Genomic DNA, 13754 nt, shown 5'->3' with positions numbered 1-13754 from the left:
TTTTCATCTCAAGCATCTACCGTTTGATGAGATTTAGCCTTTCAAACCCAAAAACGTAAAATTAATGGTTGCCGTTGGCCAAGATTTTGTTCATAATTCCATGCTGTATTGATGTGGTACCATAGGAGAGATAACAGGCTTGATTAGTCCGACTAACCACTTATGCCCCGTTTAATGTTGTTTTGCGCAGCTCGCGCAAAATTCAGGAAAATAAACGACAAGATGTGTCGCAAGCTTCTATTTTCAGGTATTCCGTTAATCGATTGTTTTGCAATGGACTGACTGTCCCCCTCTGCAGTCTCTCTCTCTCTCTCTCTCTCTCTCTCTCTCTCTCTCTCTCTCTCCCTCCATCTTGTTGCTCCCTCTCTACCCCTCCACCCTCTCTCCTTCTCCTCGAGTGGGTCCCCCCCCCAAAAAAAAAAAAAAATCCCCCCCCCCAAACAAAAGAAATATTGCATTAATTTTCAAATGATGATATTACATTTAGCGTGGAGGCCTCATATATCAAGAAATGGTGAGAACTACTCCCTTACTGTATATGCTTCATCTTAATGGTATCGCTGCATGTCAAGGGCACGGAGGAAATTAAATCGGAAAGTGCAGATAGACCAAAGAAGATATTATCTCTGGATGATTGCAGTTTTGATAGGTATTCCAGTGAATTTCATTTTCTCCGGGATGGGGGAGAAGATGAGTTAGCCCGCACATTTGCTCATTTTTCTTCTACATGATTTATGTGAGTTGAGTATAAAAGCGTGTGTGTGTGTGTGTGTGTGTGTGTGTGTGTGTGTGTGTGTGTGTGTATGTGCACGCACGCACGTGCTGACACACGTGCGCGTGCGCGCACACACACACACACACACACACGTAGGGTGGTAAATTAATATTGTTGGTTTCTATCTTGGCCAGGGCAGTTTTCTGTCTGTGTGTGTGTGTTTGTGCAGGTTGCTTGTGGGTGAAACATAGTGTGTGGGCTATTGTGTGTGTGTGTGTGTGTGTGTGTGTGTGTGTGTGTGTGTGTGTACACGCGTGTGTGTGCGTGTGCGTGTGTGTGTGTGTGTGTGTGTACGTGCGCACGTGTGTGCACGTTTTAGCGATAGCAAAGCCGAGCCATCAGCGGGAATGATTCCCGGGGAGAGACGCAGACGGGGGGCAGGGTGTCATTACTCAGACTTGTTTACATTCTAAATACGTAATGAAATCTTGTTGGTAATAATGAAGGAAATAAAAGTTTGGGGAAATTGTAAAAGTGGTGAAGTTTGAGAAATGAGCCCCGGCCTGTGAAATAGCATTTGGGGGCAGGAAACGACATTATTATGCAGTGCTCTTGCCTGCCTCAGACACCAAGATGAACTGCTGGCAGCCCATAAAATGCTGTTAGCGCCGGCCTGAAGTATGGCACATTGTAAAAGAGCCCTGATCCCCCATATTGCCATTATATATAAAAGTATAGCCATACACAACATTATTTTTTATATAAGATGAGTGCGGAGATGCAGTGGTGGGCCCAGGCAGACACACCCCCCCGCCACACACACACACACACACACACACACACACACACACACACACACACACACACACACACACACACACACACACACACACACACACACTGATAGGCAGGGATATATCGTTTTTCTTTTTTTCTCCCCTCTATAAAAATATAAATAAACATATTGCCATGGAACCCATCTCTGCCCTGATCTTATAGACCTCGATATTAAAAACAGAAATATTGCATTTTCTAGGGGGGCTCTGGTCCCCCGCCACCCTTTTTGGTATGGGATACGTGGGTGGGCGGAGGTGTGGGTGGAGGGTCGGGCGGCGGCGTGGTGAAGGGGGGGGGGGGGGTAGATGTGGGCGTGGACGGAGGCTGAGTGGAAAGTAACAAATGAAAGCAAATGGAAACGGATGATGACTTTGAGAATGAATATCACCGCTGTCGGCCAGAAACCTCTTGTCTCAATATTCTAACTTTTTGTGTAAAATACGTGTCAGATCCATGTGTCTAGGTGAGTCATGACTCTGTGTAAAACACGTGTCAGATACATGTGTCTAGGTGAGTCAGATCCATGTGTCTAGGTGAGTCAGATCCATGTGTCTAGGTGAGTCAGATCCATGTGTCTAGGTGAGTCAGATCCATGTGTCTAGGTGAGTCAGATCCATGTGTCTAGGTGAGTCAGATCCATGTGTCTAGGTGAGTCAGATCCATGTGTCTAGGTGAGTCATGACTCTTTTTGTGTAAAATACGTGTCAGATCCATGTGTCTAGGTGAGTACGTGTCAGATCCATGTGTCTAGGTGAGTACGTGTCAGATCCATGTGTCTAGGTGAGTACGTGTCAGATCCATGTGTCTAGGTGAGTCATGATCCATGTGTCTAGGTGAGTCATGATCCATGTGTCTAGGTGAGTCATGATCCATGTGTCTAGGTGAGTCATGACTCTTTACGTGTAAAATACGTGTCAGATCCATGTGTCTAGGTGAGTCATGACTCTTTACGTGTAAAATACATGTCAGATCCATGTGTCTAGGTGAGTCATGACTCTTTACGTGTAAAATATGTGTCAGATCCATGTGTCTTGGTGAGTACGTGTCAGATCCATGTGTCTAGGTGAGTACGTGTCAGATCCATGTGTCTAGGTGAGTACGTGTCAGATCCATGTGTCTAGGTGAGTCACGATCCATGTGTCTAGGTGAGTCATGACTCTTTACGTGTAAAATATGTGTCAGATCCATGTGTCTTGGTGAGTACGTGTCAGATCCATGTGTCTAGGTGAGTACGTGTCAGATCCATGTGTCTAGGTGAGTACGTGTCAGATCCATGTGTCTAGGTGAGTCACGATCCATGTGTCTAGGTGAGTCATGATCCATGTGTCTAGGTGAGTCATGACTCTTTACGTGTAAAATACGTGTCAGATCCATGTGTCTAGGTGAGTCATGACTCTTTTTGTGTAAAATACGTGTCAGATCCATGTGTCTAGGTGAGTCATGACTCTTTTTGTGTAAAATACGTGTCAGATCCATGTGTCTAGGTTTTTTTATGTTATTTTTGTGGCTTTCGACTTTATTTTATATTTTTTATGGAGGGACAGACAGTAGGCTGACAGGAAATGGGGAGAGAGATGTGGGCGTGACATGCAGTAAAGGCCGTCGGGATGGGGAGTCGAACCCGCGGCACACTGCCAGACTGGATTACCATCCAAGGTGCCTGGCCCAGGCCGTCATGACTCTCGACATGATCCAAATGTCTATATACTTCTATTTATATAGATGTATACTAGACACAATTATAAGTTATGACACACTCTACCATATATATGACACAATCCATGGATACGATGCTTTAAGTAACATGTGACATGTACAACTAGGGGGTTTTCATGATTCTGAATCCATTCCAAGCATTAGTTTTGCACAAAATACACTCCTTGGGCTAAAAAAAGGCCTTTAGCCCAAGGAGTGCAAAACTAATGCTTGGAATGGATTCAGAGTCATGAAAAACCCCCAGTTTGACATTTTTTCCAGCCATAGGATGTTAATGGTAGGGTCAAATATTGCCCAATACTAACAGCCGGTCAGCAAGTAGATTCATGAATGTATGTATACTAGAATTTTGCGGCCGCTCATCCCAGAGTTACGTTGCCGCACACTATGGGAAGAAGGAAATTGCTGGAGTTGACTCCACATGTAGTAACGGATGGGTTATTAGTTATTATTATGTGTCCTTATTAGTGTAGTGTAGTGTAGTCAACACGTTATGGCTCATACACACTGCCCGGTATTTGCTCTTCCGATTATGCTGTCGGGGAGCATTTTTGGCGCTGGCCGACAAAACCGCTGATCTGACGTTAAGCGTTGCCCAAAAGGTAGATCAGGATCTACCAGTATAGATCACAAAGGCTTTGCAGTTAGACCTCATGACATGGCCCTAAAAATATATATAATTTTAATATAAAAAACGATTTTTGCATCTGCCGCTTGAGATGACCTGAGATGACTTCATTGATTGACATCAAAAAGGGCCTGTCAGCTCAAACACACAATGCAATACTTGTTGTTGCGTACAATCATCAGTAGCAAAGTCAAATACCAAAAATAAAAACCCTACCATTTCCATTTCCCCCCCTCTATTTCCCATTCCATGTGCGTTTGTCTTATAGTTCTCTGGCCTCTGTACTACTGCCACCTACCGTCCATTTATTGTATTACACAGTGGGTGAAAGAAACACACCCCTTAAGACTAAACCCCACCCATCAGAGGTGTGGCGTCCAGAGGTACCTTTGACATGACAGTGTGTGTGTGTGTGTGTGTGTGTGTGTGTGTGTGTGTGTTTCGATGTGCAGGGCGTTGCTGAAAATGAGCACCTGTGCTCAGCTACTTCCCTGGGTAAATAAAGAATACAAAAATGAAAGGTACCTTTCAAAACCTATAGAAGTCAGCCTGGTACAGACGAACATGTAGCCCATGAAAGGCTCCTCAATTACATTTTGTAACTATTTTCAGCAATGGGATGATAGTTTTATTTTATGAGCTGGTCGTTTTGAAAGTAGCCCTGAAGTAAAAAAAAGTGTGGGCAGCCCTGGTATAGATGATTATATATATATATATATATATATATATATATATTCATTCCGTGGGTAAATCCCTGTAGGCTACCCACATATTGGTTTTTGATTGATTGAATGATTGATTGATTGATTGATTGATTGATTGATTGATTGATTGGTAGCCTTTATTAGCCCAATATTGGCGTTACGCATTTCACTTGGATAATGTTGTGTGCGCACGTGCGTGTGCGGAGAAAGACAGTTATTTAATGAAACTCAAGAATATAACGTCCTGTCTCGCTGCCGCCGTGTATAGGCTGCACGGCTATTCCTGTGTGTGTGTGTGTGTGTGTGTGTGCGTGCTTGCGTGGCGTGGCGAGAGAGAGAGATCGTGGCTTCCAGGCGTGCGTGTGTGCGTGTGTGTGCACAATCAAATGTACTCGGCAGTATGGCTGGCAGGCGAAATGGCGAATTCGAACGGTGTAATTGTAATAGTTTGGCACAAACCAAAAACTGTCAAAGAACAATGTTGATGTATCTAAGAGATTCGCTGAGAGAGCGATATTTTATATACAGAAATTTAGAAGGAATAAGCAAAATCGTGAGGCGAAAATTCCTCTCCTTCCTCGTTTTTTTCTCCTGCGGAGTCCGGACAGTGGACAGGACTGTCAGGGAGACTCGGAGATCAGAGCAGCACAGGCTGAGAGTCAGAGCTAGTAGCCAATTAAAAGACGGAGTAGTAGTTGCCAGGTTCGCGAATTGTAAGCGAGTCGTAGTGTGTGTTGAATGGCATTTGAATGGCATTTGTGGGCTTGTGAATGAATTTTCTCACATGTAATTTGTGCTCACTTGCATAGACCTGGCAAATTTAGCGTGGTGAAAGGGCAACAGTGTTCCGGGGGTGTGGGTGCTTGGGGCGATAATGTTTGTAGTAAACAAATGCATTGCCGCCGTGAGTGTGGACGGGAGGCATCTTTGGTGGCAGTGGAATGAGCATTTTTCGGCGGGCGGTGTCGAGTGTTGGCGTTGGGCGCGATAGGAGGAGATAGGTCCCGAACACTGCGAAGGTAAGTGTGTGACGTCACTGCCGTGTGAGTGTGTGTGGGTGTAGTGTGTAAGATGGTGTTGTGGGTGTTGCAATAGCGACGTAGCTGTTGTGGCTTTGGGTTTCTTGCCATGTGTTGGGTACAAGTTCTCTAATGTTATAATCGATAGACAATATTTTAGGCCAATATAAAAGACTATATACCAAATTTCCCTGGTATATAGTCCCTGTACTATAGTCCGGCAGCCGACAGTACAGTAAGACATTAAGGCACAAAAACTGTCCTGGGGACTTGTTTCCATTTTGGTCCTATGCATACACTTCATCAGCATGGTATACAAAATTAACAGAAAAATACATGTCACGAACAAATACAAAACGGCAGCAGTAAATGACACCTCACTAGTGACTTTTGATGACAGTCTCATTCTCCGGGATTATTTGTTGTTTTGTGTAAAGAAATATGAAAGGAGTGAAAGGTTTAATAGCCTGAATCCCTGCTGGATGACCTGTTGGCCAGGATGGCTCCTCCCCCTGGGACGTGATTGGCTGCATGTCCAATGAGAGGTTTATCATCTGCCTTTAGAACGTGCATGTGCTCAGTGGACTTTTGGTAGTGTCCGCCCTTGAGACTGGAAGGTCGGGGTTCGATCCCCGGCTGGGTCATACCAAAGACTTAATACAGTATAAATTAAACAAGTCAGATGGAAAATTGGCTATTTTTGTATTATATATTTCTTATATATTTTTTTTACAAAATATTGGTCAAACTCCAAATTCGGAAAATGCATCAGACCCACAAATCTGGCATGTTCGGCCTGTAGCCTCTAGAACGCCCCCTAATGGTTACATTTGTACATTAATTTAATTTAATATAAATTGGCTGTGTGGACATTGACACTTGGTAGAAGTAAGGATCCCTGTCTCTGTGTCCGTATAATATGAGGCTCATTCTACAAATGCCTTCTAAATCATTAGTCGTCAAATGGTTTTGTCCAAATGACCCCCACCCCATGCACCCCAAATTGATACTGTATGTATTTGGCCGTGGAGAGACCCAGGGATCCCTAGAAGGGAAGAGATTAATTGAAAAATGTTAAATTATTCGACACTTTGCTAAAATGAGCCAATGCGCAAATCTAAAATGACCCAGATAGGTTTTAATGGGTCTCTGAAACTGTACTTTGTCTTCTGTTCCTTTTGGAGCTGGACGTGGGACAAGAATAGACGTAGTTTCCCCCTCCTACCTAGCTCGGCGTTGTGCATTGTTTCTACCAAGCGCTGGTAGTAAGTAGTATTTATTTTCCTAACGGCACGTGTTTATTTTTGTCTAATGAGGCAGACAGTGGCCACTTAGGATGACTAAACGTGTTTTAGTGTTGTCTGTCAACGAGCCGTTGCCCTCTGGATTTCCTCTCTTATTCCAAAGGGTAACAGTCAGTTCAGTGACTCACTGCTGGAACAGAGAAGACACGCTCAGTTGACAGCATATCGTTGCCGTCCATCAGAAACCTCTTATCTCCATGCTTGGCCTTTTTGACAGGTGCTTGAAAAGCGCCTGGACTACATTTGATAGTACGTCTAGTAACGGCCGTAAAGACGACCGTAGTGGACACTTTTTAAAGATGGGCTGCCTCTAAGCCAATGGGAGACTTACCCATAAATCCATAGTCTGAACGGCGCAACGTGTCTGCAAGAGGAACGGACGGAGCGAGAGTGGCAACAGAAGCTAATGTTCTGAGCTTACTGGAGATAAAGGAAAGCCATAACAAAACACAGTGATTCAACCAACTAAAGAACGTCGGAAAAAAACTAAAAACAACGTCCGGGAGGTTGTGACAGAGAAACATAAATGTTTTTTGAAGAACAAAAAAAGGGGGGCAGGCGAGATAAAGAAGGCTAAGCAGCACCTTAGTGGTGTGCCCCACTTTATCATAATTACAGCGTCACACAAGAGCATCAAAAGTAGTCGATCAGTTACTTTGCTATTTCTGAGTTTGAACCATTTTGGATGTATGAGGTTTCCACATGACAGAAACGATATCTCCCCCCACCATTAAACAAAATGAAACTACAAAGAATACCAGCATTCACCTTTGCATATGGTCCATCTCTATAACATTAGGTTAGGACCTACCCTTATTATATATCTTTCTCATTCAACTAGGTATTTTTCCCTAACTAAAACACCATAACTATATCCCTGACACGCAAGGCAGGGAAGGACTCACAGACAGAGAAGGAAGGAAGGAAGGAATTTGAGCGATGTGACGCGAGACAAAGCGGGAGGAAAGCGGGAGAAAACAAGGAAAGAACGAGAGAGAAAACAGAAGCTTCTGTAACAAGTCTTTGGAGAGTTGGGATGAGAGATGAGAGGGGCACAGAGCATTTTCTACTTACAACACACACACACACACACACACACACACACACACACACACACACACACACACACGTGCAGACATGCTGTATTCAATTGTGTGTGTGCCTGTGTGTGTGAGAGAGAGAGAGCGAGAGTGCCTATCAGAAACACTTAGCTTGTCGGGTGGTGAGACCAGGGGTTGTGTGTGTGTGTTTGGAGGGGGGTATCATTGTGCTTTGACAGCTGTATTGGGAGACCCCAGCCCCCCCCCCCCCCCCCCCCCCACCGCGACATGCCCTCAGAAGGGGGCTCGTCTGTAATTCCAATATCTCTGCTATTAGATTTGAGGGTCTTAATTGTCAAGGAAGAATGATGGGCTGAGAGACGGAGCGCGGAGCCACTATAAAAGGCAAGCTGATTGCTCTCTGAGGTGTTTTTTTTTCTTTTTTCGCCGCCGCCATCGCCGTGGCGGCGCTACAGCTCGTTGCCGCGGCAGCGGGCGGACGTGTGTAGGATTAGAGAGAAATGAAATGCTAATGGGGATGGGATGTGTGTGAATGGCGTGCCGGTGCTGGGGAGGATCATTTAGTGTCGACAGGAGCGGGATGGGTGCTTCCTCGCCTGACAGACAGCTAAACTCTCCCCCCCCCCCCCAAACCCTACCCCACCCTCCCCCCCCCCCCCCCCCCCCACCCTCCCTCAGACAACCACCCCCCCACCACCCAGCTCCCCCCCCCCCCCCGGCTCGTCCTCAAACCGTTCCCTCGTCACCTCCGCCCACCCGCCCTCCGGCAGCACGCTTAAAAGAAGAAACGGGCGGAGAAATGGAGATCTGATTTATCAAACCGTAAACTTGTCACTTTGTAAAAATGTCACTTTTCGGTGGCAGCGGGGGAAAATATAATGACCCCTTTTAATGTGATGGTTGTGTCTCGGGTTGCTGTGTCTTATAGACGGCGCGCACGCACACACACACACACACACACACACACACACACACACACACACACACACACACACACACACACACACACACACATCAAGGAGACTCATGTGCGTGTGTCTGGTGCACACTGAATGCAACATGGGGAGGCGTTTGCGTGTGTGTGTGTGTGTGTGTACCCTGTAGCAGGTGACATAGTGGATCACATTCACATTGACTGGCACCGCTAGACAGCTGAAATTACCAATCACTATTATGCCAGAGGAGAGGAAGAACAATTGAAGTCCTCGTCAGCACCCATCCACACACACACGCACACACAAACACGCGTGTATTATTATACTTGTGAGGACATAAACGGATGACAATTTTAGCGCCATCGTTTTTCTTTTTTGGCTAAATGTTTCTCTTTGTCTTAACTAAAGTCTGAGTTATACTTGGTTGTGTGAAAGAGTTGCACCACCAACAAAGAGGTGAGCTCACAACTCCACATGTTGTGAAACAATCGTCTTTACATTATCTTAATGCATTTCTCAAATTCGACTGTACTTGTTGGGACATTTGGACCTCACAACTAGAGTTGTGTGTGTGTATGCGCAAGTGTGTGTACGTGTACGTGTGCGCGTGCGTGAACTGATTAGGACAGAACTACTGTGCGTGTCATTGTGTGCACAGTGGTCTATGGAGCAGTTTTTAACCAGTCACATCACAGTGTGAACCGCCATCATCTTAACTCACAGCTTATTATGACATTTCCTCACTAATGACATTAGCATTTGTTTACGTCCTCCGCGAGGCATGTGGCGGGTCGGATCGCACGGTCTGTGGAAGGATGGATGCACTCGCATGCACACACATGCACGCACGCACAGACACACGCACGCATAAACATGCGCTAAAGAACGTAAAGAAATAAACATGGAAGATGAGGATACGAGCCTACAGTAGTAAAACAGATGCTGAAGCAGAGCAATGAATATCCCATGACATGTCTGTAAAACTACATTTGGTTTAAATGTCAGTTTACAAGTCGGTCAATGACAAGTGAGGTACTGGATGAAAACTACATTATTTTTCACTCCTGCAAAGAAAAGGTTAAATAAGTCTCTCTCTCTCTCTCTCTCTCTCTCTCTCCTATAAACGGGCGTGTAATTCATTAGCAAACCATACAAAAGGTGCTAATTGTGCTCCCTGGAGGCCGATCTGTGTGTGTTCCCTGGGCTTTATCTGAAGGAATACAAGAAGACGCGCCCCGTTTCTGTTTTCCTCCCAGAATTTTCCCCAGTGAGGGGTGGGAGAGGCTGGACAGCAGACGGCTGGATTTTGAATTTCTCTAACTATAAACTTTCATGACAGCAGACAGCCTAAGTACAAATATAATTTAGGAAAAGCTACTACAGTGAAGTCTGTTCACAGAAGTTGTTGTAGGATATGTGGGGATTATCTGACGAGGTACCATTTGAGGGGGCAAAACCTTACATATACTAAATAATACTCAATTGTTTATAGGGTCAATATAAGTAATATAATATAGCCTTTCCACAGGAGTATCTTTTTATATTTTTCCAAAAAGAATACAAACAGCCAATAGCATATTACAAAGTTATCCCCCTCACTGGGGAAAATTCTGGGAGGAAAAACGGGCAAGCACCGGGGTGAGTCTTCTTGTTACCATCTGAAGTGGCTTGGCCCCTCTATGCACACACGCCATTTTGGAAAGAACTTGTGCCCCTTCCCTACTTCTTTCGCAGGTGTTACCGCTGGTACTAATGAAGGGAGTCTGTTCCATTCTGGTCAAACAGAGTCAGGGTGCTGCTGTTGTGCATGTTGGCTCACTGGAAACCGGAAGCAACTGTTGCTATGCAGGTCAAGCTTTAGCCACCTCATAGCAATGTTATTTTGCGTGGCTGTGTTGAACATTAGACACAACTATCGGGAAAGTTACACGCCTGACCCACCCAGGTGATGGCAATAATACTAATGACCGTAGTCTTACCGTGCAACATGAAAACTCCTGTCGGATAGTCGCTTAAAGTTGATTTCTCCCTCTGTCATTTCCTCGTATTTCTAGTTTATTTAAATAATAGTCATGCAAATTTGTCCAGTGCATAGCCTACTGCAGGCCTGGTAGACTAGATTTAGAAGAAATTTTGATGTTCTTGCTACTGAAATGATCGATTATTTATATGGAGAAATCCCGTCATTTAACATGCATCTCTGTGCGGGAGAAGGACAGCTTGCCCTGTCTCCTCACTGCTAACGTGCCTATTGGACAGGGACGGATTGGGGAGGGACTTAGCGAAGGGCTAATTATGTTTTTTAAGTCTAATGTTCTGAAATAATGTCTATTTAATTATTTGTACATTGAAGTTATTTGTTATACCTGTCATATGAGATTTGTATGCCTAAAAGACGAAGGCATTTTTCATTTAGATGTTCAAATGTTCAATGTCAGAAACATAATTATTAAATTGTTAATCGCAATTATCAATCGTTGTTTTATGATGGGGACAACTAGTCTCATCATCACCTCTCTCTCTCTCTCTCTCTCTCTCTCTCTCTCTCTCTCTCTCTCTCTCTCTCTCTCTCTCTCTCTCTGTCTCTCCTCTGCAGACTCCCTCAGAACAGGCCAAGGTCCGAATGCAAATGGTTCTACAGGCTGCAGGTACGTGGCTGATCTCTGTCTATCTCTCTCTCTCTCTCTCTCTCTCTCTCTGTCTCTGTCTCTGTCTCTGTCTCTTTCTAAGTCACACTTGCACATACTGTATAACACACACACACTCACACACATGGCACACACCCTCACCAGACATATACAGACACGCTGTGAGTCCTTCTCTCCTGGGCCATAGTCATTCAGCGCAGCTTATAATTTCAAACACTCCCTCCAGTCCATAAGTCACAGATGTCACCGCTCGCGTATGTATGTGCCGTACTGTACTGTATATATTCTAGAGTGTATTGCAGCATTGGCTGCACACACCATCGGCCATATGTGACACGCAGAGATACACTGTGGAGAGAAACTGCAGAGAGATCTGCATGTTTATTGTTTATGCACACTCGTGCACACACGCACACACACACAGCTTTTTGACGAATTTTTCGTCATTGGCATTCAATAAATTATGTTCACACCTCAACAAAGTTTACAAAGGCTGTCACTCCAGTATGACTGGATGCATATCAAGGGTCAATTTTGTGACCTGCATGGATGCACCTGGGACTGGGGTTTGATATTTTTCCCGGATTTGGCTCATTTTAATTCCCAGGAATTTGCAGAGCTTTTCCCGGGCGGGAAATTGTGTGCGCTGTACCCGGGAAGCTCGGATCTCGGGATCCCGAGATTAAACCCTACCTGGGACGTATCCTCAAGTATCCCAAGGTCATTAGGGTTTCGGGTCTCGCAACATCCTCGCAACCCTCGATCAGTCCCATTAGGGAAAGACCAGGGCAGATATACTGTAGATATCTGACATCATAGACCAGACACATGTCTGAGATCTGTTGATTATTATTAAACCCTGTCTTGTTACAGGCTTAAACTGCGTGCGTGCGTACGTGCCCGGAGCTAATCTCGCTAACCGCTGCACCGAAAATTTCTTGTGCACACTGCCAGTAGTCCATAGAAGTATACCTACCTGCACTTTTTCCAGATATTGTTTTATATTTTGTGAAACATCTAACTTTAACCACTTCAACTGAATACTTACGAATAATAGTTGACTGTATACCCATAGGCCCTATGCCTAGTTGACCCTATTTCCATACGGACCATGGTTGTGTACATGATTTTAGGAATTTTGGTCAAAACAGACATTATTGGCAACAAACATTATTGGGCAACCTGGTTGGAATAATGAAATTATTAATGAAAATTGGACCGTCTTGATCACTTGGATATAGCGATAATGTGTACCAAATCCCAATTGGCGAGATGTTTGGACAAAATCTATAGGAGTGGCGCTATAACGAGCTGATTTGAGTCAGAGGTTCTTCCATGGCCTTATTTTATAACGTTGGGGCAGTTGAAAATGTAATGTCATTTTTCTCGAGTAAAAGGTTTAAACCATATAGTGTTTTTCGAACGTGTTTTAAAACACATTCAACAGCTTCTCACCCCCGGCGCCCGCCACCCTCCCACCCTGCCGGGCTAATGTGGTGCTAATGGTCGGGGAGGGCGTCATAAAAATAAAAGTCTGAGCTTTTTGAGTGCATGGGGCTATAGACTCCCTGTGTGTGTGCAGGGCAGCACACACTGGGCCAGATGCACACACTAGGGGGCTCGAGAGGAGAGGGGCTTTTTAATTCACTGTGTGGAGCTGTCTCTGGCTTTCCTCTCTGTCTCCTGGAGTCTTCCAGCTGAACAGCTTTATGGCCCAGCTGAGGACTGTCTTCAACAGAGTACAGCCTGGGCTGGCCTCCATCAAAGCCCCACGTCGCACATCATGTAGTGACTGTTCCAATGTGAATGGATTACTGACATGTCACAATATGACCTCCCAAAACTGAGAAGTCTTCATTTAAGGCTTCATTTGAAGTATTTCTAACTTTCTATAAACAGCTTTTACCCCACACGTCTCAAGATTTGCCATTGACCACGGTAAGCTGAGCATGGAATTTGATGTATGATGATAAGAGCACCCCTCACTTCACACCAGTGTGATTTTCTTTGTTTTTAAGCTGCGACAAAGTAGGACCTGGGTTCATCTATGAAGTGCTGCCACAATACAAAACCATTGATTGGCCATCCTTGCTGTCACAGTCAGCATGACACACGCCATATTTGGGTGTTTCTGCAGTGGGAAATCTATATATGGTTATGTCTGAGTCACAGTGAACTCTATATATG

At 44.8% G+C, this 13754-nt stretch overlaps 1 protein-coding gene across 1 annotated transcript in view; it reads left to right on the top strand.

The window, feature by feature from the left end:
- Window positions 1-13754, top strand: part of rsrc1 (arginine/serine-rich coiled-coil 1) — a 222124-nt gene that overhangs the window by 99059 nt on the left and 109311 nt on the right. Inside the window, exon 6 of the mRNA XM_083772722.1 lies at window positions 11516-11567. Coding sequence (XP_083628848.1) covers window positions 11516-11567 — 52 coding nt within the window. The remainder of the gene's footprint in view (window positions 1-11515; window positions 11568-13754) is intronic.

The sequence above is a fragment of the Protomyctophum parallelum genome (genome assembly GCF_964188405.1).
Source record: "Protomyctophum parallelum genome assembly, chromosome: 9".
NCBI classification, from domain to species: domain Eukaryota; kingdom Metazoa; phylum Chordata; class Actinopteri; order Myctophiformes; family Myctophidae; genus Protomyctophum; species Protomyctophum parallelum.
This window is presented reverse-complemented; position numbering and strand designations above follow the sequence as displayed.